We start from the raw sequence: 27,644 nt of genomic DNA on the forward strand, positions 1-27,644 counted from the left end.
TTTGTCTCTCGCATTCTTGCCAATGTGTTACGAATATCTTTACTGCTTTTGAGATACTGTGCATGAAATTTGTTCGTCGACTGCACCTTTCAGTTAACTTCACTCGCTGTACTTTTTCTGCCAAATTCCTATATACTATACTACAGCACGAAGATTACGATTTACTTTTCTACCGTGGATGCTCCGAACTATTTAGCACATTTGGTAACCTGCTTGCAAACCATTAATCTCCTGCCTTTTTTCCAAATATCTCGTTGACATTTCGCTGCACTATTTTACCTTTTAGCAAGTGAAAAGAGATAGATGCGTTTGGCAATTTAAGCAAACACTTACTTCTTCGGTATCGTGAACTTGAGAATTTATAACGAGTATATCCAAAGAGAGTTTAGCGTTTGCGTATACGTTGTAAACTATTATAATATCCTGCAGGCCTCCTTGAAGTATCCTTGACGTATTTGGCACTATTTTACCTTGGGGCAAGTAGAAACGGGCAGCACGCGCGTTCCGGCACTTAAAATATCCGCGGTACTTTCGTTTGGTATCCTCAAGCTGTTGCGCGATTTTGTTCGATCGATCATATCCATGCATGTGCATACGCATGCTTGTACGCACTGAACAGTTTGGCTATCGAAGCTTTCAATGCGTGCAGCCCGCCATGTAGCTCATTGTAAACGGGTAATTAAGCTAATTTCATATATATATATATAGCTCGCTCGCGCGCGCTTGGGAAATAACTTTTGAATTTATTTGTAGAAAATTTCATGCAACTGATATAATGGAATATGAACGCACACATCTCATCAAATATTGTTAAATACCTCTCTGTGTGTAATATGATTATAAATTTGATCAAACACTCCCAAGTTCTAATCCCTTCATAGACTCTACTATACTAAAACAGAGGGATGAAGGGGCCGGGGGATTTCAAAGACTTGTCTTATTTACTTGAAATTTACAGTGTGCAACGGGTATTATTGTAACGGGAATTTCTATTTGCGGATAAATGCACTCCAACTCTGCTTCGCATTGCTGAATATTATCCAACGGTTACAGCTCGCATGAATTATGTTCTTCTCAGTTAACAAAGTTACTGCGCGTGAAGCGACCTCGATAATAACAGTTTTAGCCTCGTTATGCTGCGCTACATTCTCGCGCGCAATCATGCCTGTTTCCGCGTCCTTCCAAAGTAGCCTAAACGCGCGAATACCTTTCTCTCTCTCTCTCTCTCCTGCCGAATCCTCACGATTAGTTGCACTAATTAGCAACGCAATGTCAGTTTTCGGCGCAAACTCGCGCGCGCATATAGATACCCGGCCCCAATGCGCGCTGCCCGCACATTTGCAAATCTTCATTTCAGACTGCATTGCACGGTTCGCGCACGCGAAGCCTTATATACTCAATTTCACCTCCTTATCGCACTGTCGACTTGATGTACAATTTTGAGATATTTGCCAACTAGAAAGTACTCGTCGTGCCCAATTATCGCATATAATTGCACCTATTAGCATATTACCTATCTCCAACAATAAACCATGTCTCATTTGTAAATCTTAATTTTAAGCCCTGTACACGATAACTTGTCCTCTATTCCAACTCTTTCGCATCTTCCTGCAAAGATGTAGAATTTTTTCCTCAACAATACACACGACAGGTTCTTTAGATTCTTATAAGGCCCGATTCATCGTTGCCCAATTTTTGCTCTTAGTTGCATTAATTATAGCCTTAACATGAGATTCAGGAGACACACTCTCCTATACCTCTATAATGCTACCCTCCACATGTGGAAATGTCGATTTAACATTTGTCCCAATCCATGAAACCCCATACGGTACATACGTTATACCCTCTGCATGCGATGAATCTCCATCCTCTCCGTATGGAGAAGCGGAATATTTTTCTGAAGAATATAACATTTTTTTATCCTACAGTCTTTTCACTGTGCTAGCCACTTTTGTTCCACCGCATATATATAGAAAAAATTCGATATCATCGTTTGATCTAGCTGCGTATACGTATTAAGGTTATGCATGCGGAGTAACGTCATCGTCCATGCATATCTTGACATTATTCGCCAGAGTCTTTGTTCATCTATAGTTGAAGCATCGACCTACCTCCAGTGACGATTATTTCATGCATGACTATTTTTAGTTTTATCTAGGTGGCTAAATCGTTTGAGCTTTCAATTAAATACTAAAAACGATAAACGGTGTTATCTTGCAGAAGGAAATTCAGAGCTAAGGAAGCTTCTTCGGTATCGAGCAAGTAGTTTTTCCGCGTTTCTTGTTGAATCGCGTTACTCGTTGCATGGTCTGCACTTTGGACGCCAGATACGCGCTCCCGGCCACAGAGTAACCAGCGCGACCACGCGCGCTTCTCCACTGGATAAACAAACAATAATACATGCTGCAGAAACATAAATGTATGCGCGTATGCGTGTCGTACGTGCGAGACCGAAGACATACATACAGTCGGGGGCAGCATTATTTTCTTTGGAAAGTTTACATTTAAGTAAATCTAATGCATCTCTCTCTCTCTCTCTCTCCCCCCCCCCCCCCCTCCCCACACGAGAATTATAACGTCCCTTTTGGCCGGCCTCTCTCGCCTATTCTCACGATTCTCTTTCGTTGGATCGAAAATTTTGCTATCCGCGCGTATACATCAGTGACAATAGAGAGGATGGATGATTTCAACTTGAAACACTGTTCGCTGCATGGTCACTGGTCAATTTTAGGTGAGAATTAAGGCAGATGTGTGTATATATGGAGAAAATAAGAGAGGGAGGGAGAGAGGCGGAATAATTGAATGGGAATTTAAACGCTACTTAAATGAGGGAGGAAAGAACGTGAAACGATTACGGGAAGACCGACTACTCTGTTCACGACTTCGGAATGACTAAATGGGCTGGAAAACTGTAGAGGAAGAAAGGATTGGTAGGGTGGCGTTGATAAATGCGGTAGTAACCAAAGATTAAAGACAGAACCCTTGGCAATGTACATATTCAGCGCTTCGAGAAGAAATAATAATTCTACCCTGCAGCATGCAGCTATAAACCTTTTCAAAATCTCTCAGTCGGATCATCCTGAAAATTGTCCCATTTCACACGTACATCATCCTGCAACGAAGAGCAATCCTCGTTTGCTGCATCCTATAGCTTTGCTTCGCTTATAATTTTCCCAAAGGAATGGAATTCGATGTGGAGCCTGCCTGCATCTATCTCTCAAGGAAAAATCACTCGAATTTTTAAGTAGAAAAGTCAACGGGCGATTGCTAATTTATCTTTAGAAGGAAATATTTCCAGCTCTTTTCATCCAAATATTGCGTTGAGTTAAATTTCTGATCAAACATCTCGCGTTAAAATGTGAGGCTATACATGCAGTATACCTATGGTGAGAGGTGTGAGAAAGTGAGGCATATATGTATAGGGAAACTGACAGAGGAATGGGGCAGCCGAGAAGAGAAAAACAAATGGAATAATCCTTCATGGGGGCCGCTGTGAGATATAGTAATACCTTATACATATAGTATACTGTCGCGCGCTGGGTGTAAGGAACAGTTTTCAAGCCGATGCTTCGTCGCATATCCCACCTTAAACTTTATTCCCTAATTTTGACAAAGCAATGAAATTCCACAGATCCATCTCTCGAGAGAAAAATCATGCAACCGGGCTATTAGGCCCTTAAGTAGAAAAATCAGCAATTTGACGAAACATTTTTGTCTATAGGAGGACAAACTTTAAGCTTTTTGCTCGATCAAATCATGGTCAGTTTTTCATTAGACATACATATATATGTTTAGGTGTATCACATTGAAATGGTTGGTAGGGTATAGGGATATTAAGAAGATACGAAGCATACGTATGGAGTATAAACGAGAGAGGAACGATATAGGGGAGAAGAGAGAAAAATCAAATAATCCTCTATTATACATAGGTTAAAATAATATATATTACTGTCGTAGTAAGGAATATAGTTTTCAAGGTGAGGCAGTCTCTCGCATCCCTTATTTACCTTTATCGTCTAATTTTTTCCAAGCCAGCAAGGGCTTCCATCGAGCCATGCGTCCTTCAAAATAAAAATCATCAGGCAAACTGTCAAAATGCATGGGTAAGTAAAGGATGAAAGATGAAACTTTCAAGTGTTTTCTCTACATGGAGCTGTTGTATTTATTTTTCATCGGTTACCACGTTAAAGTGCACGCGCGGTCAGCGAAGATATTGGAGAGAGTGGAGAGAGCGACTGGTGAAAATGGCAGAGGAAATGTAAGGAAAGATAATAGGTATAATATGTACAAGATATCTAGTACATATATATATAGGTATAATATATGTTTGGCAAATGGAAAAAATGGTCTTTGCTGAAGATTTGATTCTTTTGTCGCTGTGTGCATGGAGTGGTAGTAGCGGGAGCAAGTGGCGCGGCGGCGCGACGCGATGGGCCGACAGTTTCAGCTCTGTGAGTCGCTCGCTCGCGCTCGCTCCCTCCGTCCGTCCGTCCGTTGTGCGCGGCGGCCGGCGCAAGCTAAGCACCGCGGGGATCGTGGGGGGGGGGGGGGAGGCATACGTGCATGGTATAGGGGAGGGGATGGGGTGGGGGAGCAAGGGAGAACGCGCGCGCGCGCGCGTGGCTAGAACGAGGTTGCCTGCTCGCTCGCTCAGCCGCTACACACACACAGCCGCTTCAGCCGCTGCATCGTTCGGCAGCTCGAACACGTTCTCGCGTGTACCGATTGGCGCGCGCCGTTTCTCTCTCCGATCGTGTCGCTCTGCTCCTCATCCAATATCAATCTCTCGAGCCAGCCCCAATTGGCAGGCGCGTCGAGCGAACGAGCTTGGTCGGCTTGGTGTCCGCGCGCCGAAACCGCCGAAACTCACGAGTGTTCCTCGTTCTCTGCAGCATCAGCCCCGTGTGATTCGTTCCTCGTGCTCGACGCCATACGATTCGCCGGATTGCTCTTGGATGAGATTTTCCGCATAAATTCGCGTGGCGCGCTCCCCGCCTCTCGAGGGGATCGAACGGTGCATCGGTTTGAGAAAAAAAGAGGTTCTTCAGCCGACGGCGCTTAATTGGCACGTGAGTCCGATGAGCCCGGAGGGTCGCCGGATTTCAGCCCCCCAAGGCCGACCCTCGCGCCCCTTACTTAAACTACCCCGATACTCTTTTCACCTTTCCCAACTCTCTCGCACCCCCTGGCCATGATCAAAGAATAGTCAACAACGGTAAGAAACGCACAAATCTTCCTACCAAGCCCGAAACTTGTTTGCTCGAAAGAAATGTTCAGCGATGGAAACTTGTATCTATAGTATATAAGTCGTCTCGCGCGGCCCAGTCGCAGGAAACTTTTCGCGCGGCAAGTTTGTAAAATAATAGCCGGCACAAAAGGAATCATTCTCACATTTTTTTCTCTCTACACTCTGCTGTTATATTTATACGGAATTCCTGCGTTGTATCTTAACTGGTAGTTGAAACCCGAGGTGGGGGGGGGGGATCGGCAGGATGAAAAAGTCTGCGGAATAAAATTGGCAATAAGGAATAAAAAATTTCTCATTTGGCCCGAATCGCGTGCTAGGGAGGAAATCGCGGGGTGAAGAAGGGGGTGGGGGTTGTGCTGGTTATCGATGGAATAGAAAAAAGTCAGTGGGAGAGAAGGAGGGTTGGAGACTCGTGTGTTGAAAAATATAGGTAGAGGATAAAATTCGAGTGACGAGAGGTGTTGGTGAATCGACGAGGTGAAAAACAGTGTGACGGGATTTTGCCGGGTGGAGAGAGAAGGAGGAGGAGGAGCTTTTTCTGGATCTGATTCGGAGCTTTGAAAGCGAGATAGGCGTATCTGTGGTGCGCGGCAGTCGATGCGATCTATCGGGAATAACAAGTGGCAGTGATTTGGCCTGCGCTGCGATTTATTTCATGTGCAACGAGAGTCGGCCGGATGCGCGCGAGAATCCCGAAATAGCTGGCCGGTTATAGGGGACGAGGGTCGAGCTTTGCAAATCGGCCAAACGGATGTAATCAGGGAGGGTAGCACGTGTACTGGCTCTCCCCCGCTCGACCGCTCGAATTAATAATCCGCACGCCGCGCCGTACCCTGGGAACGCGGCCTACGTACGTCATCAGCCAAATTCCAATAAATTCACCATCCTCTCCTCTCATCCCCTCGCCCATATCAGTTTGCCGCAGGTGCGGTCAACCTTGAACTTTTCACCGATATTGCCGGCGGTTCCGTTGCAGCCCGGCCCCTATACGCGCACAAGTGACATTTTCGTACTATGTAGGCTCGCGATATCTGTCGATAAGCTAGCCAACTTAAATTTATGCACGCTTTCTTACCACCCCGACTAATTTAACTCGCGCGTACATACTATATACTGGAATGATCCATAACTGTTTTTATCCGAAGCAGCAAGTGACGTCGCATGCTTCTTACGCTGTCAGTTAATATATGCGAGTGGGAAAGTTGGAGCTGGCAAACAAGGAGACTTTTCGCGGCTCGGAGTTAATAGGCAAGCGCTTCTGGCTAAGTGAATTAACCAGGAGGTCTTTAAACTTTAAGGGAGAAGCGTCAAGCTTGTGTGGCACATTATTTAAATTCCGCCAGCCATCAGGCACTTGACTATCCCAGGTCGATCAGCATTGATTTTATCAGAGGTACTTGGGCAAATGCGCGTGAACGGGAGGGAAGAGGGGAAGGAAGGCTCGGAGAAAAGGAGCTTTTAGGAGGATTTTAATATAGAGACTCGAGTAGAAAATGATGTATCAGTCGACATTCCGCAGCTTTCGCTCGAGTGGACTGAAAGGGAGAAGGGAACGCTGAAGGATGCGAGATCGCGCGCTCCGAAGATCCTCTCTCGATATCCTATATATTAAATAAAGGCTTGGCGCGTGTGCCCGCAGTGCAGGGAAGAAAATGCTATTTAATTGGGTGTCGATGCTCGAGCTCGAGGAGCAACGTGGATAAAGAAAATTGCTGCTGGAACAAGCAGTGGAGGGTGGAGGAGCGTGGGTGCGGAGCGAGCGCGAGAGAGAATTTTCTCGTAGAGAGGAAAGTTAGGTACTTGGAGAAAGCGCTGGAGCTTTGTGCAGAGCTTACGCGCATGTGATTACGTTCCGTTAACGAACTTGTAGCTTCGCCATGCACTAACGCTATATTCCTTAATTCCCAGCGCAGTGTATCGCGTTTATAGGAGAGATCTGCGGCTATTGGGTGCAGGAGTAGTGCGCTACGGCTATATATAGGACGTTTCGGACGCACCTCCTCTCCTCAGGATCGCGCGCGTGCGCGAGCGCGCACCGATAGACTGGCCAAAAATTCGAAAACAGTCTCGTTGGAAATTTTCTCGATGAAAACGGCACACACGCTAGGACCAACTTAAATTGCATCCAGTAAATCGTTTATCGAACTTTCCGAGCAATCTTGGCAAATCCCCGAGCTTCCCGGTAAAGTCCTCGCGAGTCATTAAGGAGCGAGTGACGCGTGTCAGTGTACTTCCGAATTCTTGCTGCAAGTTTCTCACTGTGGAGCAAAGGTGAAACGTGAGAGAGAGAGAGAGAGAGATAGTTGGATAGGGCAGGGGAAGGAGGAGGGGAAGCGGCTGAAGAAAAACTCGGGATAAATTTTTGAGCCCAGGTGGAACCGAGTGACTCCCCACCCCCGCGGACGAAAGTGAAAATCCCGAAGCACGAGAGCTACGGCTCTCGTATTACCGGTTTGGAACAAAAAGAGGAAGGAAAGTCCGTTAGTGGGGAAAGCTCGGAAAACTTGAAGCAGAAAGGGGTTATATCGGGGATTACGAGAAAGAGCCAGCGTACAGTGTGCGGCATCGCGGTGATAAACTTGATTGCACCGAGGGAAGCTAGGATATCGCGCTGGAGGAGAGAGAGAGAGAGAGAGAGAGAGAGTGGAAAGGAATAATTTTCATTTGGAGAGAAGACGCGAGGTAGGACGTGAGACGCGTGGATTACAGTCAATCGTATCTGACTCGCGAAAGATTCGGCAGAAAAAAAGGAGCCAGTGACTCGAATAACGAGAGCTTTCACTGATAAACACACACATACATACAGGGGTGGGAATCATTTTCGAGGAAAATCTTTGGAAAAATCGAGGGACGCTCATCGACGGGAAAGGGGAAAGGGAGAAATACTATCATATCCTGCAACGACGAGAGAATACGATCCTTATACGCGACACGATTTACCATCGTTTCGCAAGGACCCAATTGCAAAAGATCATCGAGCAAAAAAATACTCTGTACAATCCTGAAGGAGCCAAGTTTTTCTCGAAAAAAGCTCTCGGCTCCCGCTTCCTTTAACGACAGTACGAAAGAGGAGAGTTGGAGAGAGAAAGGATCTTAGAGAAATTTTGCAAGGACAATTACATGTGAAAGATTAAAGATATATAGTCAGGATTAACACTCGGGGGGTATAATGCAAAACTCAGGACGTTTGTAATCTATACTGCAGGTAAAGCCAAGAGGTGGAGGTGAGAAAAGCAGAAAGAGGATGATACGGGGTGGAAATAATTGTCAAAAATAGAGCAGTGAATGATAATTAAAATGAATGCTTGGCAAGGGGCAGAGGCAATCAATTGGACTATGTGTGTGTGTGTGTGTGTGTGTGTCGGTGGGTGATATATAATATATTGGGGACGGATGGAAGATGTTCGGTTTGACTTGGAATTGCCAGCTGACTAACGACCAATCAGGATCCCCCAACACACAGGACTGGCGAGCCGAGCTCCAGGAGTAAATCGAGCGAGACGAGAAATCAGTGCGTGTCCGAACGCAGGTAGGGAGACAGGACGCGCTCGCGCATGGTATTCCGCAAGGACACGTCAGTGCTTACGTCTGTATAGGTGAAGACGTAGCCTAGCTGTGAATTTGTGTGCGTTTCCGTACGTGTGTGTGTGTGTGTTTCTTGGTGTGTGCGTGCTCAAACATCGGGGCAGGATGCTATTGGTGTTAGTGTCGGCCTGGCCTGCTTCTGCTTCTGGGTTATTTGCTAAAAGGGCTATGAAGAGCACCACGTAGGGCTGGCCCTCTCGCGCGTTTCCGAGATGCGGCAATACAACTACCCACGGATGTCCCTCCTCGCCTCCCTCCTCTTCGCCTTCTTGGCCGTTCATCCCGTCCGCCCTGGTGAGAGCGGTAAGTAAACTTTCTTCCTTCCTTTCTCTCTCTCTCTCTCTCTTATTTTTTAACAAAAACCTAAACCAAGAACACATTTCATTGATACGTGCGCAAACTCTAAGAATAACTTTTACTTCGTCTCAAGAATTTCATCTCTTTTTTTATTGGACATTTTTCCATGTCCATTTTTCTAGAAATTCTTTTTAATGATCGTTTTAGTAAAGATTAACTGTTCTTTTTTGTTTTTTTAAATAGGTTGTTGCAACTCCTTATAAATCACAGAGAACTGTTGTGCATGTTTCGACAGGATTCTTACATTTCCTAAAATTCTTTTAAACATTAAGTGTATTGAACTTATTAATTAATTTTTTTCTATTTTCATTGTTTCGAAAGGGTCGATCGATAATTCACTGGTTTTGAGTATCAGGGAAACCTCGTGAAAAACATATACGCGAGCTGTTTAAAAGAAAAGAAAGAAAATCTTGAAAGTTTTGTTTATTTATTAAAATTCTCGGTTACTCGTTGGCCAGTATAGAAATCATAGTTTTCCGAAAGGGGATTCTAAATGTTTTCTATACGTTTGGTATTATTATTTTACATCCTGTGCGAGGAATTATTTAGTTTTCCTTTTTATTCGAGAACGCTGTGGGTAGGTTTACATGTGCATCACACTGGTAAACCAAACTATCGAATTTTTAAATTGTTTCCATACAAGAGCTAATAAAATTCTTTGGTAAATAAAATAAAATTTTGTAGAATCATTGGGGTCAAGTGTGCACACGGTTTTCGTTTCTAAAATCTGGTATATTACAATTTCGAAACATATTGCACAAAAAAAAAATGGTAATATTGGTAGTATTGAGAGATATGAAAAAGTAAAGTTTACGTGTACTATATATAATTAATGGAGCAACATAAATATTTTGTCTATGCTAATATTTAAAAAATGTAAAAAAATTTAAACGTTACTTTTGTTTTATTTTATTAATATGCTTTAGAAATATCAGACGAGACAACAATAAAGAGTATACAGTCTTATAATATGCGCTAATATTGAGACACTACTGTGAAAGATACAAACATACGATATAATTTATCTTTTTCAAATAAAAAATTTTGAATTTGACATGCGTTTCCTCAATTCCGAAATCTGAAGATGGAATCTGTGAAAACTTTTTTGTTGAATAACTGAAATATCGCCTAGTGCTAGATACGATGTATACAGATATATATATATATATATAACCAATATGTTGATAGCAATGACATTGTTAGATCAGAATAATTTAATACCCTCTCTTTTCCTTTAAGATATATGTATATGTGTAGTTGACTCGCACACTTACCCACTGCCCACAGTAATCTCAAATCACTTTATTCGTACGTTGTTTTTTATATGACATGCTGCTGAAAAATAAAGTTGAGTCAATGGATAGTGTGAATTGTGTTAAATTATTAATTTTCTATTGTTGCAATAAAGAGAAAACAAGAAATGTTATAGTATTATTAAACATTATGATTATCAAAGGTGTTCTTGTGCAAATAATAATATAAACTTATCTCGTCAATACTATAATATTGAGCCATAAATGTGATGAATACAGAGAGAGAGAGAGAGAGCGAGAGGGAGTGACTTATGAAGAAAATTACTAATATTTTCCAATACTAATTTATTTATAGAATAAAATGACGATTGGAGCGAGGATCGTAGTTTATTAGCGAAAACCAATTAGCGATTTAGCATCATCTGCAATTTTATTGTCCACCGACAAAATCGTAGCGTAATTGGTGCGTTCGAAATCCGCATTTAACGTGCCTTGTCCTCGATGAAACCAGAATCCGATTGCCTTTCTATATAACAACTCCGACTTAATTCTTGAAGTGATTTTTTGCGCCAACTCATACTCGTTCGAACCATTCAGGAAAATTACTATCGACTCCGTTAATATCAATAGCGGACGTTCTGCAGGCGAAAGCCCAAAACGAGCCGAAAATTCAATCCTTTTTCGAACAGACGGGAAGAAATTACAAAAAAACTGTTCATTTGTCGAAAAAATTCTACGATTCTCCAATTAATTCTCCGAGTGACTTTAGGCTATATTGTCAAAAGCTCTCTCTCTCTCTCTTTCTCTCTCTCCCCCCATAAAAATGGCCTGGACGATTTTATATATATATAGTAAAGGATGTGTGGATTTAAAATTTCAGAGGGTTATCGATATATCCCGAAAGATTTTTCAATTAGGACCGAACATGGCACGTAATAGTCATAAATCTTGGAGGAGAAGAAAAACAAGAAAAAAAAATGTCCGTTGAATTTAGCCCACTAAGCGTGGGCCATCTACGTGATTCCAGTTGAATAGTTGGGCAAGTTTTCTTCCTGGCAAACTTTGGCCTCGCTACAATTCCGAAAGTTTGCTATGAGTGCAGTTAATTCCGCTTTTTAGCCCGGACGCTCTTAGAAATGGACGTGGAGAAATAATTCATGCCGTTTGGAGGGATAAATTTTAATGTTTTTAACACTCGATCGGCACGCCGCGAATGTTTAAGTGATTCGTACATGGATAGCTGGATAAAGTTTCGCGAAGGTGGAATTCGCGTTTGGATGGAGCGAATTCCGGAAAAGTTGGGGCGAATAATGGAAGCAGGGAAGGTGGTACCACGTTTTAACAGAGTGGCCAAACATAGTTGATCGGTGCGATGGGGACAAGCAGCAACGAGGTCGCACACGATACTCTTTCCCTCTCGCGGATATCGATTTTATCCTGTACAAGCACATTAAATTGCAGTGGTTAATGGTCTTGTTCTTGTCCTCCTGCCAGATGTGTTCAAAGATTAACGCCCTGCAGTCACAAAACGAGGCATTCTTCTTTCCAGCCTTCCCTTAACTGCTCTCGATAAATTATTCCATAAACCACTACAATCCTTTCATAAATTCGCTCATTCTTCTAAAATTATTTCTACATTCTCCTTAAAGTCCTGATAATCCTATCCTGCTACCTCATACCCTACTTTGATCGATTCCATCCTGAACAAACTTTTCTTTTTCAACGATAAAACTATATTTTCAGAAAGCTCGCCTCTTAGTTGTATAAAGTGCATAGGTGTTTCTGTTAATATTTTTCTTGAGAAAAGAAGCGCAATGTGTGAGAAAATGATTTCGTCCGTGAAAAATCGACATCAAATGGAATAATATTGACGTTGCTCGAATTCAATGGACTATAACATCAGGTATATATATATATATATATATATAGGTATTCTTCTTGGAACAATTATTGCAGTGTTTGATCGAAATGAGACTATGGCGCTATTTTTTAAGGGGATAATAAACCAATCTCTGTCCAATAAGTTATCGTTGCTTCTCGAATGACTATATTGTGAGAAAAGCATAGACCTGGATGTAATTAAATTATTTTGGTAGCTTTGCGGTGGACATAAATTGATAATCCGAGTTAATCATATTCCATCGGTTGAAGTGGGTTCCTACAGGATTGTCTATATCGCCACACTTCCTCTCGAAATATGATTGCATTGAACTTTATCCTTAATGAAATTTAGCAACATCTAACTCTATATCCTTGTTTCATCTTCCATTACCCCTACCCCTCACACAATTTCGATCTCTCTATCCCTCTATCCGCATCCGACTCGACAAACAACTCAAAAGAGTTTGTTTTCATTTTCTTGTTAATTTCAACTATTTTAAAGATTTATATGTATATATATATATATACGCATGGCAGAGAGAAAGAGTTGGCGAGGATCACAGAATTACACCGAGTAGAAAGCGTGAAATTGAGAAAAGGATGGAAATGGAAAAATAATATTTGGTGATCAATGTATTGGCCGATGTGGGATTCTCGAGTTAATTAGCTTTGGTTTTAATTAAGGTATCGAGGCTCGATAGGACAAAGTTTGCGTGGGGTTCTTTGTGGTTTTTGGTAATTGAGCCGTCGAAGCATGTAATGTTAAAGGAAATGTCCCGCGCGCAGACTGCGAGAAGCACTCGAATGGGGTGCAGCAGGTGTATTCGAGTGGGCTCAATACTTTAACCGTTTTAACACTGAGGAATAGCGCGCAAGTTTTTAACGCTCCAGATACGATGCAAACACCTGCTATGAAATTTCCAATGTACTCCATTTCTCTCGTCTTTCCTTTCTTTCCCTTCCTTCCTTCCTCCCCCCCCCCCCATTTCCTTTCACCCCTCTTCATTCATGATCCTCGTTGAAAAACTGCTCGTGTAAAAAATTATCTTTACCCAGGCCACACTTGCACGTTACAAAACATTAATTGTACGAATTACGGCAATAAATCCACAGAGAAATATCTTTATATAATCTCTATCGTAATTGATTCTTCTTGATACAGACCCTTGTTGCTGCGTAAATTCTCTCCCTCACTTTTCTCAATTGTCCACACCCCTTATCGCAGCCTCCTTCGAGTTTCCTTCCAAATCTCTTCATCCCCACCTATAGATATAAATTTCTTTCCCTGAAGCTTTATAGAATTTAATTCTCCCACGACTTAATTCCTGATCATTTTTGCTTTTCTTAAACATCCTTAATCCTGTTACTCGCTTGTCAGTCCAAGCGAAGGATAAATAGGTTGGAGAACTTTTGTTTCTTAAGGTCGTTTCAAATTCCGTTCATTCATCGGAATCCTGTGGGTTCTTCGTCATCCGAGAAGAAAGTTCATTGGGATTTCCTCTCGGACGGGACCGAAGGGACCGACGGGACTCTCTCTCTCTCTCTCTCTCTCTCCTATTGACTCAGGACTTCAATTATTTTTGCGCGTTTCACTGTAAGTAGTGAGAAACTTTGCTTAAGTTGGTCGCGCCAGTCGAGCAGCTTCCTCCACTCCCCTTTCTTCTCTTCTTTTTTACCCCCCCCCCCCCCCCTCGTGACCTTTATTCTAGTATCCACTTGCTTCCCTCCTCCCCCACTCTCTCACCCCTCATATATAACACATTCTTCGCGAAATTTCACCTCCAACCTCCCTCCTCCCCTTTCCATGTTTCTCCCTCTATCACGTTAATTCGAAAAAGACTATATTGACTTTGGCGTCTTCGCGCGTTGTGACTTTTTACGGTTCTGTCAGATGTATAACGAGGTTCAAGTTGGATGTCCTACGAGCGTTCATCTTGAAATGGCGAAAATATCCTTTGCTATATAAAGTTGAGATCTTTCCTCTTGCAGAGCAAAATTTTCGCTGTCAGCCGTTCGACCCATTAAAATAACGATCCAACGTGTTTAATGAGCAAATTAATTAATAGACGAGGACTTTCTACAGCTTGGCTAATTAATAATTGATATAACAATGGTTTTCAAAATTCACATTGCGTCAAAAGTTGTAGCGGACCAAATAAATAGTACGTTTTTATAATATAGGATAAGAGCGGGAAATAGGAGTCGGTGAGTAATGGCGGTCATCCGAGGATATATAAAAATGCACACATACCACACACAGACGTCTATTCAACATCTTCGTCCTGCTTTGTACTCGTCTCAACACTGTTACGAATGACGCATATATATATATATATATACATTCGAAGCCGCGCTTTGCTTACGTTTCAAATTTACAAATGTTTGTTTAATTTTCTATTTCGTTGATGTACAGCTTTATCGAAATAAAATAAATACCCCCTAAATGAAAATTTGATGTGCATTGGTAGCTGATATTCAGATTAATGATGTACAACTTTAATTTCAATAATAATTTCTACATCTTCGCTTTCTTTTTTTATATTTGACTATTTACTTATTAGAGCAGTTGATGACAATGAGAGTCAGATGAGCCTGCAATTTAACATAGGATAGAAATGATGACCCAATGATTTGTAGGTTTTGTCAAAGTTATACTGAATGGCCATATAATTGATTGTCTGGTATATAATGCAGGATACAAATGTCTAATATGTGCAGCGAATTCTGTAGAAAAAACGATAGATAGTACCGATGAACCTCGTGTAGGCTATAGGCTTACGTGGATTGCTCGGGATGAGGCACGAATAAAGGTTGTGCATATCCGTGAGAGAGATATGTATATGCATTGCGTATATATTCTAATTACTTACAGCTGATGACCACCAGTGCCCTCATGCCCATGCATGCAACAAGTTTTAAACTTGTGCTTTCTTCGACTGTTACCAGTGTTAAGTTAGCACCCCAAAATTTAAAAATGGAAAAAAACCAAACAGTTCTGGTAGCACCCGGACAAGTTCTACAGTTTGAACTCGAAAAACTATAAAAATTTATTTGGGGTGCCAAGTTCACACTGGTTCGACTGTTATTATTTCCAAAGTTGATTGCCAAAGTGATAGAATATGACATGAGTTCATAGCTATAAATAAGTAAATTTTGATATTAGATCGTAACAATAAAGATTTTATTTCATAATAATTTTCTCTCTTAATTTTCGCTTATGCGACTCCAATTATTCTCTTGTACCTTACAACATTTACATTGCATGTTTATATTTAAATATTTTAAAGAAATATATTTTTTAAATAGTTTTATTCATTTTTAGTGCAAGTAGAAATTTGAGGGGATTTATTCAATAGCGGGATACAATTTCATTAGTAAATGGAAGTTTTGTACGTCAAGAGAGCTTTTCTTGTAAATATATATATATATATATATATATATATATTGGTAGATTTAAATACGTACGATATTATTATTTTGTAAATTTACCAAGAGGCTTCGCATTCGTAAATATCAAAAGTAAATGGGTGATGAATCTGTCTCTGCCTCTCTCTTTGGTTAGATGTAATAAAAGCTTTTTTAAAACTTTTACGTTATGCCAACTTTTCGTAAAATTTAACCTTAACAGCTAATAAATGTAAAAATTCACGAATCCACCCAAGATACCCCCTTTTTGGCTTGTAAACTTTTACAATCCTATCGAAGCTTTCGACTTGTAAACTCTTAAAAAATTTGTCGGAAAAGTTGGATTTCAAGTTTTGTAAAACGATCGAAGCTTCTGTCTTGTAAAATTGTGCAAATCGATTGGATCTTTGGGGCTGTAAAATTTTATGGATGGATCATTGCAGTCGTTCAACTAGTAAAACTATAAAAACTCGGCACAACCTTTAATTTGCAAAATTTCTGGTACTTTCTCGACTAATGAACAGGTGTATCGAGCTGTGGTAAAAAAACCTTCAATCACATTCCATTTCACATAGCCCATTATAACACGGATATATTCACGTTTTTTTCAAGATTTATGCCTTCAGTTTATAAAAATTTTATACCATTGATTCGACGTTTCCAGATAGCTAAGCATCGTTGAAGCAATTTAATAGTCATATTTTTTTGCGCTCCTTCGAAACGTCGTTTTTTACAAGCGAGAAAAAGGTAGCCGGACGTATCGGTTCTCCGAAAAGCAATAATTGTGGATAATTAATTAAATTACTCGTTTCATGCGAATGTGTCGAATTTTATTATTATAGGCGGAGATAACTGAAATAATTGAGCTAATGAAGTTAAATTATTTACATCCCCGAAAACAATAGATTATTTAAAAATGGCTGAAATGTCTTGAACGATATATCTTTTGTTATATACAATATACTTATTGGTACGTTTTTAGCTTTTTACGCGTATGTTTAAATGTAGCCAATTTTAATTATTGTCGAGAAATTATTACATGTTCCAATTGCAATTTAACAAAGTAGAATTCATTAGTGCGCACACAAAGAAGACACTGTAACGTTGAATGCAAAATTTTTCCATTTAGAATGTGGAGGGATGAGAATAGATTGAAGTAGAATGGGACCGCGTAGTTGGTCAGACAATCAATAATTCTAATCCTCCGGAGGATAATTAATGATCCTCGGTGAACTTTGCTTCCTGAAATATTAACGCGGAGTAGAGTTTACCGGGAAAGAAAACGTAATGAATAAATTTTTTATTTGCTTTCCAATCAATTTGAAAAATCTTAAGCAATTACTGGTATTTTTAAAATGTTGATTTTCTGAAAAAAGAAGAGGAAAAAAATTTCAGTTTTACTAGATGGAAACTCTGAAAAGGTTTTATAAATTTCTCTTGATTTAGGTAAATTCCATAGCGTTAAATTTCTTAGAACATGAATGAAAGTTATAATCACTGTTACATAATGGCTCAAGTTTGTCCTGGATTTTCCGTTAAAGTTTATCTTCAAATACAAACTTGTGCAATCGTCTCTAATATTTAAATCTATCGAGCAGTCTGTATCACGGAATTGGTGAAAATTTTGGTCGAAGAGAATTAATCGGGGCTCTCCTGGGGACATTTACCTGACCTCCGAAGGTAGAGCCATGACTGCTATGTAGGTATATATATATATATGTATATATAGAGCTAATTTGCGGAAAGTTTGTTTCGAGAGGGACGTACGTTATTTTCGAAGATTCTGCCTTACGTACTGCATTACAGCGAATGAAAAAAGTTTGGACCGTTGAAAAGTTTTCAGGCTGGATTCGGTCATTTGTCAGAAGCTCCTTAAGTCGAGTCTCGCGAGCTGGGAGGGTCGACTCTTGAAAACTATTATAAGCTTAAGTCTGGATAAATGTGGAAAAAATGTCGGGGCCGAATGACTGGAGCGACGCGACGTGTAATATAGCAATGGTGAACTTTCCTGACCGCATGCAGCTTCTCGATGAACTTTGATATATTCTCTCTCTTTTCCCCTCTTTCCCCTTATATATATACTAGTATAGCTGCATCGCGGCGTGGCGTGGCGTGGCGTGGCATGGCGTGGCGTAACTTACATGCCCCTCCAGCATCCTTGCACCTGTAGCTTTGCTGCTTTCCACTTTTTTACAATCTTCCCTCGCGTCCATTTCTACCTCGATGCATTCGCAACTTACTCTTGCCCTCCTATCTCTATCTCTCCTACTTGGCACCATTTTTATGCTAAAACTCCTCTCCTAAGAACCTCCATTTACCAACACATTCCACATGATTTTTATTCTCCAAATATTAGCTGCCCTAGCATGTTCTTACTCAAAACCTCTAGCTTCCATTGTCTACCTGCGCACATATCCCCACAAGCTTTCTAAAATTTTGCTTTTAAAACTTGCATTTTAATAGACGTTTTTTTTTTAGCATTTGCATCTCCTCCATTTCGTCCTTCCAACTTGCAGCCAACTTTGTGCTTTATGTGAATCCTTTTTTATTATTTAAACTTACTTTTATAGCTTTTCGAGGAGGCTCTTTTTTCTCCAGGTATCGGGCATTAGTTTCTTTCATGCAATAAATAATTCTTCTTCTCCACTGTTGAAAGCTTTTCTTATCCAGATTAGCCATCGGATAATTAATAGATCCATTGTCTTATCGTTTTTTTGTTTGGCTCTGATCAATCATGGCACTAACCACTGGGGTCCACGCCTCAAAATCTGTTAATAGTTTGTCTCAAAGTTTTCCAATAATCGTCATCGATAAATCGACCGAGAATTCCGTAAAAAGAAGCATAATTAATCAAGATATCCTTTTCTTTTATTATCATAAAACACTTTTCTTAGGTTTTTTCGCCAGCTCTAAATACAAAAATATAGTAAAAGGAACATAAGTGTACGCGTTGTGCGTGTGGAAAGAAAGGCGATTGATAAATTTTTAGAATTAAGTCGCAGCTTTCGAGGAATAATAATAATAACTTATTGGAATAATTATAGATTCACGTTGCGCTTTGTGTTCTTCGGTGAAGAAAGCGTTATTCGATCGTGTAATGAAAATCATGGTTGCTTTCAATTTCCAAGGAATCCTAGGGGGGGGGGGGGGGTGGCTTAATTTCTCGAGATAAGACAGTTTATGTTTTCCCTTACGAATAATAGAATTAGAGAACGAGTGGTTTTAGGGGCCGAGGAGAGGTTAAAAACTTTGTTTAATCGTCTTTCGTGAAGTTTCGCCATTTAGTAGAGGCAGCCACTTGGCGTATTTAACTTTTGATAGTGGAGGACAAGTTAGCTTTTCACATGTATATATTTTTGTCCAACTCGAGAGGAGCTCTTTTTTTCCCACCCCGTAGTTGTATATAAAAATCACTCTCCCAACTTTATTGCTCTCCATCGACTCTCGAGTCCGCATATACATGTATTTCTTTAAAGGCTTCACCACTCTTTTCTTTATATATATATATATATATATATTACTTAGGGTTTTCACTTGTCATACGATTTTCCCCTGTTTTTCCTTCACTATCGCGAAGAGGCATAAAGAGTTTTACGTACGCGAGTGTTGTGGTTAACGACTAAACGCTTAGCAAACATGACCCACTTGAGCCCGAAACTCTGATGTATTTCCCGAACGAAGGAGGAGAAAGGTATTTGCCGCAAAGGGGACCCTATGTGACACCGCAAGAAGAACAAAGATCCTCTCACTCGACATTTTGGCCTCCTTCGAACTTGATAATTACACAAAATCACGCCCCGCTATCAAGCTTGGGATGGTTACGTGTTTGGAATTCCAGTGAAGAGATCTCGCCAAGTCAGATTTACCGGAATAAATCGTCGCGCCAGAAAACACGTATAATCCAAATCCATTTATACTCGCGCCCTCGTATAATATCAGCCAACCACTGATATTCTCGCTTTGTACCAATTAAACTTTTGTACCTATATGTATAGGTGCTCTTGTTTCTTATTCAACGGGACTCTCTCTCTCTCTCTCTCTCTCTCTCTCTCTCTCTCTCTGTCTATAGGTGTATATGCTCGCGATGTACAAGTTTCTCTCAGTGAAATAAATAAACTGGATGGACTAGCGCACGCGTGCGCGTGTTGATGTTGATATACGGATAGCGAGCGGTGTGGTTGCTTGGACAGCTTGGCTAATAATTTTACCACAAATGACGAAGCTGAACTGGATACGTAGTGGGAATTCGTTGCTCATTAGCGAAAAGTTTTATTAAATATACATTTATTGAGAAAGTCAATTACATCCCACGTGCGCATATGTATATGCTTTGATAAATAACGATGGAACGTGCAGCAGCAATCGAATATGCATTGTAATAATTATTGGACGAGCCTCGGGTGAAATTTATGAGGGGGCAGTTTTCCCATTTCGAAATTCGAGTATTGCCAATCGAGCTCCTACTAATGTGTAATTAAAAAAAGAGGACTCGATTTATGGGCGAACCATGCTCTACAGGGATCTTGTAAAAAATTGAAGAGGAACCAATGCAAAAAATAACGCAGAAGTTCGAATGATCGTGCGCGAAACGTTTTTCGCGTGATATTTCCATAAAAACAAACGAACAAACTCGTGAAATAAAATATATCGGGACGTGTGGAAAATGACCCTGAAATACTTTTGCAACATTTTCGAAAAGTGCGTGGAATAAAAGTGACGAATGGCTGGGAACGAGTGTGAAAGATTTTCATGAAAAATGCAGCTCTGACAGGGAATATATATTTCAATTTTTATTGGCTGATTGATTGATCTAATTCGTAGAGGCAATCGTCAAGTTGGATTGGCCCGTGATTCAAGATTTATCACATTATTCCTGGCAAATCTCCACAAGTGCTATCTCGTTGTTTAATTAAATTATTATTTCCAGCTCGGACCTGTCTATTGACAATATTTCATTTTTCCGTGTCAACATTCGCGTTAATATTTTGCCATTATTTTCTCTAACGAAAGGAGAGAGAAAAATCAAGTTGCGCCAGTGGGGATTGTCGCTACGGTGATTTGTAATTTTAAGGGATTATCCGTAGATCGTTACGTGGATATTAATAGGACACGTGTGTTACGTTACTCGTAAGAGAAATTCTTTGTGAATATTCCAATATATAAATACTATATAGTTTCAATGGTTTCAGGTTTCATGCAGAGCTTTCAATGAGATTTCAATTCGTTACCAAGTATCTATATGCACATATATATATATATATATGCACGTATCGCTCATCTCTTTTACCCGTCGTCGTCCATTAATAGTTATACTAACTGTGTGACAAACGAAATATCATTACGAAGCATTTGCAAATGGATACTTGGTCTGTCAAATTGAAAATACCCAGCTGGATTGCTTCCGTAATTTCTGCATAGTAGAATCACGACAATAAGCTAGCTAATCTCTACTACCATCTCTCCCAACTGAAATGAAATTTGCTTTTTAACCACGACCCCCCACCCCACTGTCACTTTTTACCAGCGACGAGAAGTTAAAGGGATTCACCCAATTTGCGAGAAAACATTTGCAGTGTTGCTTTTCTCCTTGTCTTAGAGGACGCGGCGGATTAACCTGGAATTTTTCTTGAAAATAATGCTTCCATTGTCCATGCTGAATGGGAGATTCTTGGCAAAATCTTCCTGTCAAGATTCAGATTTTTCCAGATACAAATTTTTTGGTATGCATGGCTGCTGCTCTTTTTGTCACGAGAGAAATTGTTCGTTTCGAAAGAAAATTGCAATGAAATATTGAGCAGCTGCCTGTCTCGCGATGGGAATAAAGTTGGGCAAATAGAAGGAGGAGGTAGGTAGTTGCAGGTGCAGGTGCAGCTGTTGTTAATCCGATCTTGTAAATGAAGTTATGCGGAGATTCTGTGTTAGCTTGACTGGAATATCCAAAGTCTAAACGCCATCGGCCTCCCAGTGGAAATGGCCTCCCTTAAGGAGAGACCCATTAACTCTCTCAAATCTACCCAAGGGCCCCTCCCCCCCCCCCCTCTTTCCACCAACTTTTCAACATCTCCTTATTTATAATACAACTACATTGCTCTGCACTCTCGTATCGAGCAATTTTATTATTCTTTTTACCACAAAAAAGACAATTTTTCCATAAATATTTATCAATGCTCGTCGACCAGACTCGATTGATCGTTTATTAATATATATATATATATATATATATATATGTACCGTAGTAGATAATAATAGAAACCCTTTGAACGAAATATATTATAAATACTGGGAAAAATCTTGGAATAAATTGCATATTTGTTTATGAAAATGTGAGGAGCTACGGGCTACTCTTTTCTCTTATACTTATATATATATATATATATATATATATGCACACTGACGATAAATGGCAATGGGATTATTTTGATCCCTTTTTCCATAGCGAGAGTTTCCTCTTCATAATTTTAAAAGTTTTAATACGAAGGACGATCGTTTCAAGTTAGGTCGGGTATATGTTTTTTTTAGGTGCACGTTCAGGGAGAAACGACACTGAATGGTGTTTCCCAGCGCATGCGATGCACTTACAGTTGCATAAATCACTAACATTGCGCTTCCACAACAACCCTAGCCCACCTCGAGACCCCATCGCGGTGTATCCTCTGATATCCTGTCGTGCATCGAGTCCCCAACTTTCCTTTCTATCCTTATATACCAAAGCAATAATATTCCACCTTAAAGTTAACGGAAAGTATATATTTTATCATCAAACTTCCACCTGTAATTCCAATTTCCACGTCTGAAATATTCCAATCGCTTTGGAAGACTCCTGTAACTCGTCAACCAGATGTCAAATGTTTTTCAATTGTTGTTTTCTTTACGAAACTTCTCTAATCCCTCGAAACTGAACATTCCACTTGTTAGAAAATTTCATATAGGAGAAAGAGCAGAATTTTCGGGAAATATTGGGTGTCACCTGGGCGAGATAAATGCAGAGCTCGAAAAATGGAAAGCAACATTTATAATAGTTGATGGGTTCGTCGTTGAGAATTCCTTCGGAATTTCGAGTTTTGGGAGGCACTGAACCGTAATGGTCGTGAGAGAAACTGACTGGGGGCTTGGTGGGCGGGTAATGCTGATATAATTATCTCGAACAACATTAGGTAGAGTCGTAGCTAGTTGGATTCGAGGATCTCTCGCGACTTAAGCCTGCCAGTAGGCTAAGCTCTCCTCTCCATTATACGAAATGATCTTTTTCTCCAAGGAAATTCGACAAGAAAGGAGAAGAAACACCGATTCTTCCACTCCAGTCCTTATTCTCTCTATTTATAAAGTACGAGAAACTTGGGTGAAAAGAAAAAAGGGGGGAAAAAAGGAAAGATTTTGCATGAAAAGTGGTCTTTGGACGAATTTACGTGGAAATAAGATAGATGCGAGATAAGGGAAATATACGGTGGTAGCGAATGGAATGATAAAGGGAACGCGTTACGGGACGAATATGTGGGATAATAAGTAGAGAAAAAAACCTCGGTTCCTTTGGACGAATGAGGGAGGAGTGGAAACGGTGGGGGTACCTATGAAGAAATAATAAACGAAGCAAGTCCTAGACGCCGCGGATGAGGCTAGAAAAGAGAAAGGAAAAGGGCGGAGCGAGGAAAGCGGATGCTTTTCGCCATTTACGTCGCTCCCTTGGGACTCGCACGTGCGGATCCCTGCCACTTTTTGCAAAAGAAAGAAAGAAGAAAGTCTAGTCTCCTTGGTTTGGACGAAACAATTGCGCGCTTCGACCCGTTATACCTGCATATGCAGCTGACTGTTTGAACTTTGTTCTGTACGAATTAAAGGAGTAGAGTCTATAGAGTGTAAGACGCGCGCGAGGTATGAGAAATCGCTGATGGTATCCCTTAAAAATGAACAATTCTTGGAGTTTAATCACTATGATTGTCTTGGGAAATTATCTCGCGCGATGTCTTGTACGTGGGGTTTGCTTTCGAAAAGGTATTGTGTTTGATCGTGCTGTTTGTAATATTGGACATAAATAAATTCGTGTAGATATCATTGGAGAAGCTTGTGCTGCATGCACTACTACAGGATCGTTGGTGTGCTGATGCTCGTTCTTGGTGAATAGTTGCCTGAGCCTCGAGCAATGCTTCGACTATCAAACGTATCGAAATACATCCGTGACACGCTCTCTTGAAAGCTCCTTTTGTCTCCGACCAATATCGACTCCCACAAAAGCCCCCCTCTAATCCTAATTAAAGACTACTAGTGGCCCTTTCAATTCCAAGCGAGCATTAAAAGAGATTGTTGGGAGAGTTTCGAGTTGAGAAAAATTCCATCACCAAACGTGCTGGTATTGAAAAACGTTGGGTGCTTGACTTTTACTTGGCTCGATTGATTCTAGAGACCTAAACAGAAGCCTGAGTTTCGATTAAACTTGGAATAGATTCGGATTCGTTGCGCAGTTCTCCATTGTCAAACGTATCGGAATACACTTATTATAATCTTACGTAGGCTATCCTTTCTCTTTCCCTTATCGCCCGCCAAACACTTGACTAGCATTGAATTGCCTCGCTGAAAACTAATTAAATTATTCAGGCCAATTTGCTCTCCTAATCCAATTACGTCTGATTTATTTCGTTATTACTACTTATTAGATCCAAAATTAGGATAGAGAGGTTAAGGGCTGCATTTACACGCGACTTTGGCTCTCAAATAAGAGCTAGGGAATGGTATAGCGGAAGTATCATGAGTATATAAAGCGTAATAGTCCCGTGGCTCCGCAGTGTGTCGACAGCTAATTATGGAAGGTGCTTTTGGTACTTTTCGGGTGAAATCAGTCAAGATTGACAAGCGGTTAATTAATGTGGTACGTGGCATTTCAGAATTTCTGACGCAAGCTTCGTTATTAGGAAATTTTCCAGTCTGTTGCTTCAGGTACCTACTATACTGTTTACCGATGCTAATTGCGCTCTAATTGTGCACTTACTGCATGCCACCTTCGCGATTCGTGTAGAATGGGGGGAAACCATTCATAAAATGTCTCTTACCCCAGTGGTCACAATGAGAAGGAGAGCATGCAGTCGTTAATAAACACGTGCTGATTCATAATCGTGTTGTGGATGCACACTTGAGCAAGCGAGTCTCTATTATCAACATTATTTGCACCTGTAAACGACAAGTTACTTCGAGTTAAAATGATTGATTAGCTATTAGTGAAGAGAGGGGATAAACGAGAAATAGATGAAACCAGGTAAAGAAATAATTTAAAGAGAGAAAACGTGTTTATGTTGAAGAAGCAGTATATATAGTACGTAACACTTTGCGATCCAACTAGGAAAATGTTTGACCAATCACGTCTTTGTCGAGGCTGATTAATGGCCTTGTGGAATAATATTGTCCCCCATTCTAATCATCATTGCACAAATAGACCAGTAATGAGCTCGCGCGGCGACCCTGTGCTTCTATATATATATATATATATATCGATTATAAGCCTTCGTTAAGTGAATGTCTAGTAGTGAACACCAATATTACATCAGACGCTGGAATTTATCGATCAACGCGAAGGAAATTTCAGAGAGATGGACTGATTCTTATTGGAGCGAGTGCTTTACAGTGCGAGATGGTTATCATCATCGTTGTAACTCTCGGTTGTCCTGGAGTTTCATATCTTTAATGGCTGAGCAGAAGTACGTCAAAATAGTGAATTGCCAGAGTTTGATGCGAGTGATCCATCCGACTACAGCCAAGATTAACCTTAAAAGCGAATTCAACATTTAATGGCTTAGCTAAGGCGAAGCTCCTGTGTGTTCCTGAGCGTGGAATGGCTGGCGGCACTTTGCCAAGAGACTTGTCGAGAATTAGAATATCCTTCGAGGATCCTCCTCGAGGTGAATAAACACTTTTTTCAATGTACAAAGCATCGTACCTTATTATCTCGAGCTGACGTTGTCCCCTTTGCACAAATGTCCGCGAGAATTATCCAGGGTTGAAAAAAAGCGAGGCTCACCCCCTACAACCCTCCATCCCTGGCTTTGTACGCGCAATGCAGAAAACTTTGGCTTTGTTGTCCACAAGCCTGATAATTTATGAAAAAACCAGCTGCCCCTGGCTAAATTCTTTGAGTAACAATACTTTGATAACATCACTGTGTACTTTGTTGCTATAGCTTTTATGATTACTCAAGACTTTCCAGAATCTTCCTTCTCGTCTCTAGTTGCTTCTTTGAGGAGCTTAACAATTCATTAATCTTGCGACAAAGTTGATCGATCTTGGGTTAATTTTTGTATAATGGGGTGCAGTCGGAGTTGCCAGGGTTGGCTCTTTTCATGGGATGATTTATATTAGTTGGGTGACAGCAGGGGAGTGAGCGAGAGAGAGAGAGAGAGAGAGAGAGAGAGAGAAACAGAGGGACTTGAATTAATTATGAAATTGCAATTAGAGGTAGTCACCTGGTAGTGTTGAGGCTCCAATGCCGAAATACCTAACGGGCCATGAATCCTAGCTGGTCTATCCATCATTCGACCAGTCCACGTCAAGTGTGTACAGTTAGACGCGTAAAGCATTATGGTCCGCGCTAGAATTTCAACACCATCCCCCTTCCCAGCATGCCTTACATTTGTGCGCACCAATTTTCAGTTGCACCATGTCTGCATCGCGTTTCAGAGTTTCTCCCCCATTTAAGCTTCGTATATTAGCACACCTCTCTCTCTCTCTCTCTCTCTATCCAGCTACCTCCGCAATACCCACTTATTTCGGTGATAAACGGTCAAATTGGAGGATACTCCGGGCCTTCGCCCTCTTTACTCACCCACCAACTCCTATGCGCCTACCCGGCAATGGAAATTTGCCCTATCGTAAACCATTATCCATCTTATAGCCTGAATTATAATAACAAAGTTGTACAAGTATCTCGTAAATGTTTTGATCGCATAAAAAGTCCACTTTAGTGAAGAATACTATCATTTTTATTACATTTCGATTAAGGGAATGATCTGCAGTTGTGGGATAAACGTTTATAATCGCGTCACTTTGTAATATTTAGTAGAATCACCCAACTTTCATTACTGCTTGCCATCAAGAAACGTCGTAATATTATATATAAATCGCTTGGCTCCTTGTTGGTAGGACTGGAATAATGCAATGTTCCATTAAACCATTACACCTTGGAGACTATTCATAATTATTCAAAGTCTAAGAACCCATTCTAGGTGCAGGAATCATATAATAAACATCGGAGATTGTTGCGAAAGCAAGTAATTATTAAGTTAGTTACGAGGGTGCGCATCGTAAAAACATCGACAATAACCGTAAAAGCCCAAACTTTCTACCAATAATGCATATGCGGTGGAGTTAACTACTAGGATGGATGCGCAAATATTGATTATATCACTGGTTTGACTTATGTGCTACCGCACTACGTAATTATGGAAAGTACTGTTAAAGTTTTCTCCGCAGATTGAAAGTCTGCTTGATTTGCCCACAACTTTTTCCCCTATTTTCAATTCTTTTAAAGGTGTTTCATCCAGCATTTTTTAAACTGTACCTTAAGCTGCCCGCAGATGATTTAAATTTGAATTATAAAAGAGAAATACTCGAAGAAACAGCAAAAAATAAGGCATTTGACTAGAATGTTCGCATTCAATTTAAATATCACTCTATTTTTTGTTCTATATTTTAATGCAACTACAGTTATTATAATACAAAATTTACATTATCGGCTCGAGTTTATTTACGGCGAGCTATTTTATTCGTAAGCATATAATCTATAAATTCATCAGTTCAATTTCTTTTAATTCAACTGTAGAGACCAAGTTAAAATCCAATCTCTTTTAATTAGCTTGCTATCTTTTTGTAAAAAAGAAATCGGATTTAAAACTACGTTTATCATATTTTTGATAAATTAAAGTAGTGAATTTATG

General features: G+C 40.4%; 1 protein-coding gene across 1 annotated transcript in view; it reads left to right on the forward strand.

Moving 5' to 3' along the window:
• The first annotated feature begins 5,183 nt into the window (after nucleotides 1-5,183).
• LOC136772678 (alkaline phosphatase-like) overlaps nucleotides 5,184-27,644 on the forward strand; it is a 143,102-nt gene continuing 120,641 nt past the window's right edge. Inside the window, exons 1-2 of the mRNA XM_066725805.1 lie at nucleotides 5,184-5,215; nucleotides 7,621-9,136. Of these exons, the coding sequence (XP_066581902.1) occupies nucleotides 9,046-9,136 (91 nt within the window). The 5' untranslated portion in view covers nucleotides 5,184-5,215; nucleotides 7,621-9,045. The remainder of the gene's footprint in view (nucleotides 5,216-7,620; nucleotides 9,137-27,644) is intronic.

This window comes from Prorops nasuta, unplaced genomic scaffold (assembly GCF_024137725.1).
Source record: "Prorops nasuta isolate Cenicafe-Biocafe unplaced genomic scaffold, Cenicafe_Pnas_1.2 PNAS00004, whole genome shotgun sequence".
In the NCBI taxonomy this organism is placed as follows: Eukaryota; Metazoa; Arthropoda; class Insecta; order Hymenoptera; family Bethylidae; genus Prorops; species Prorops nasuta.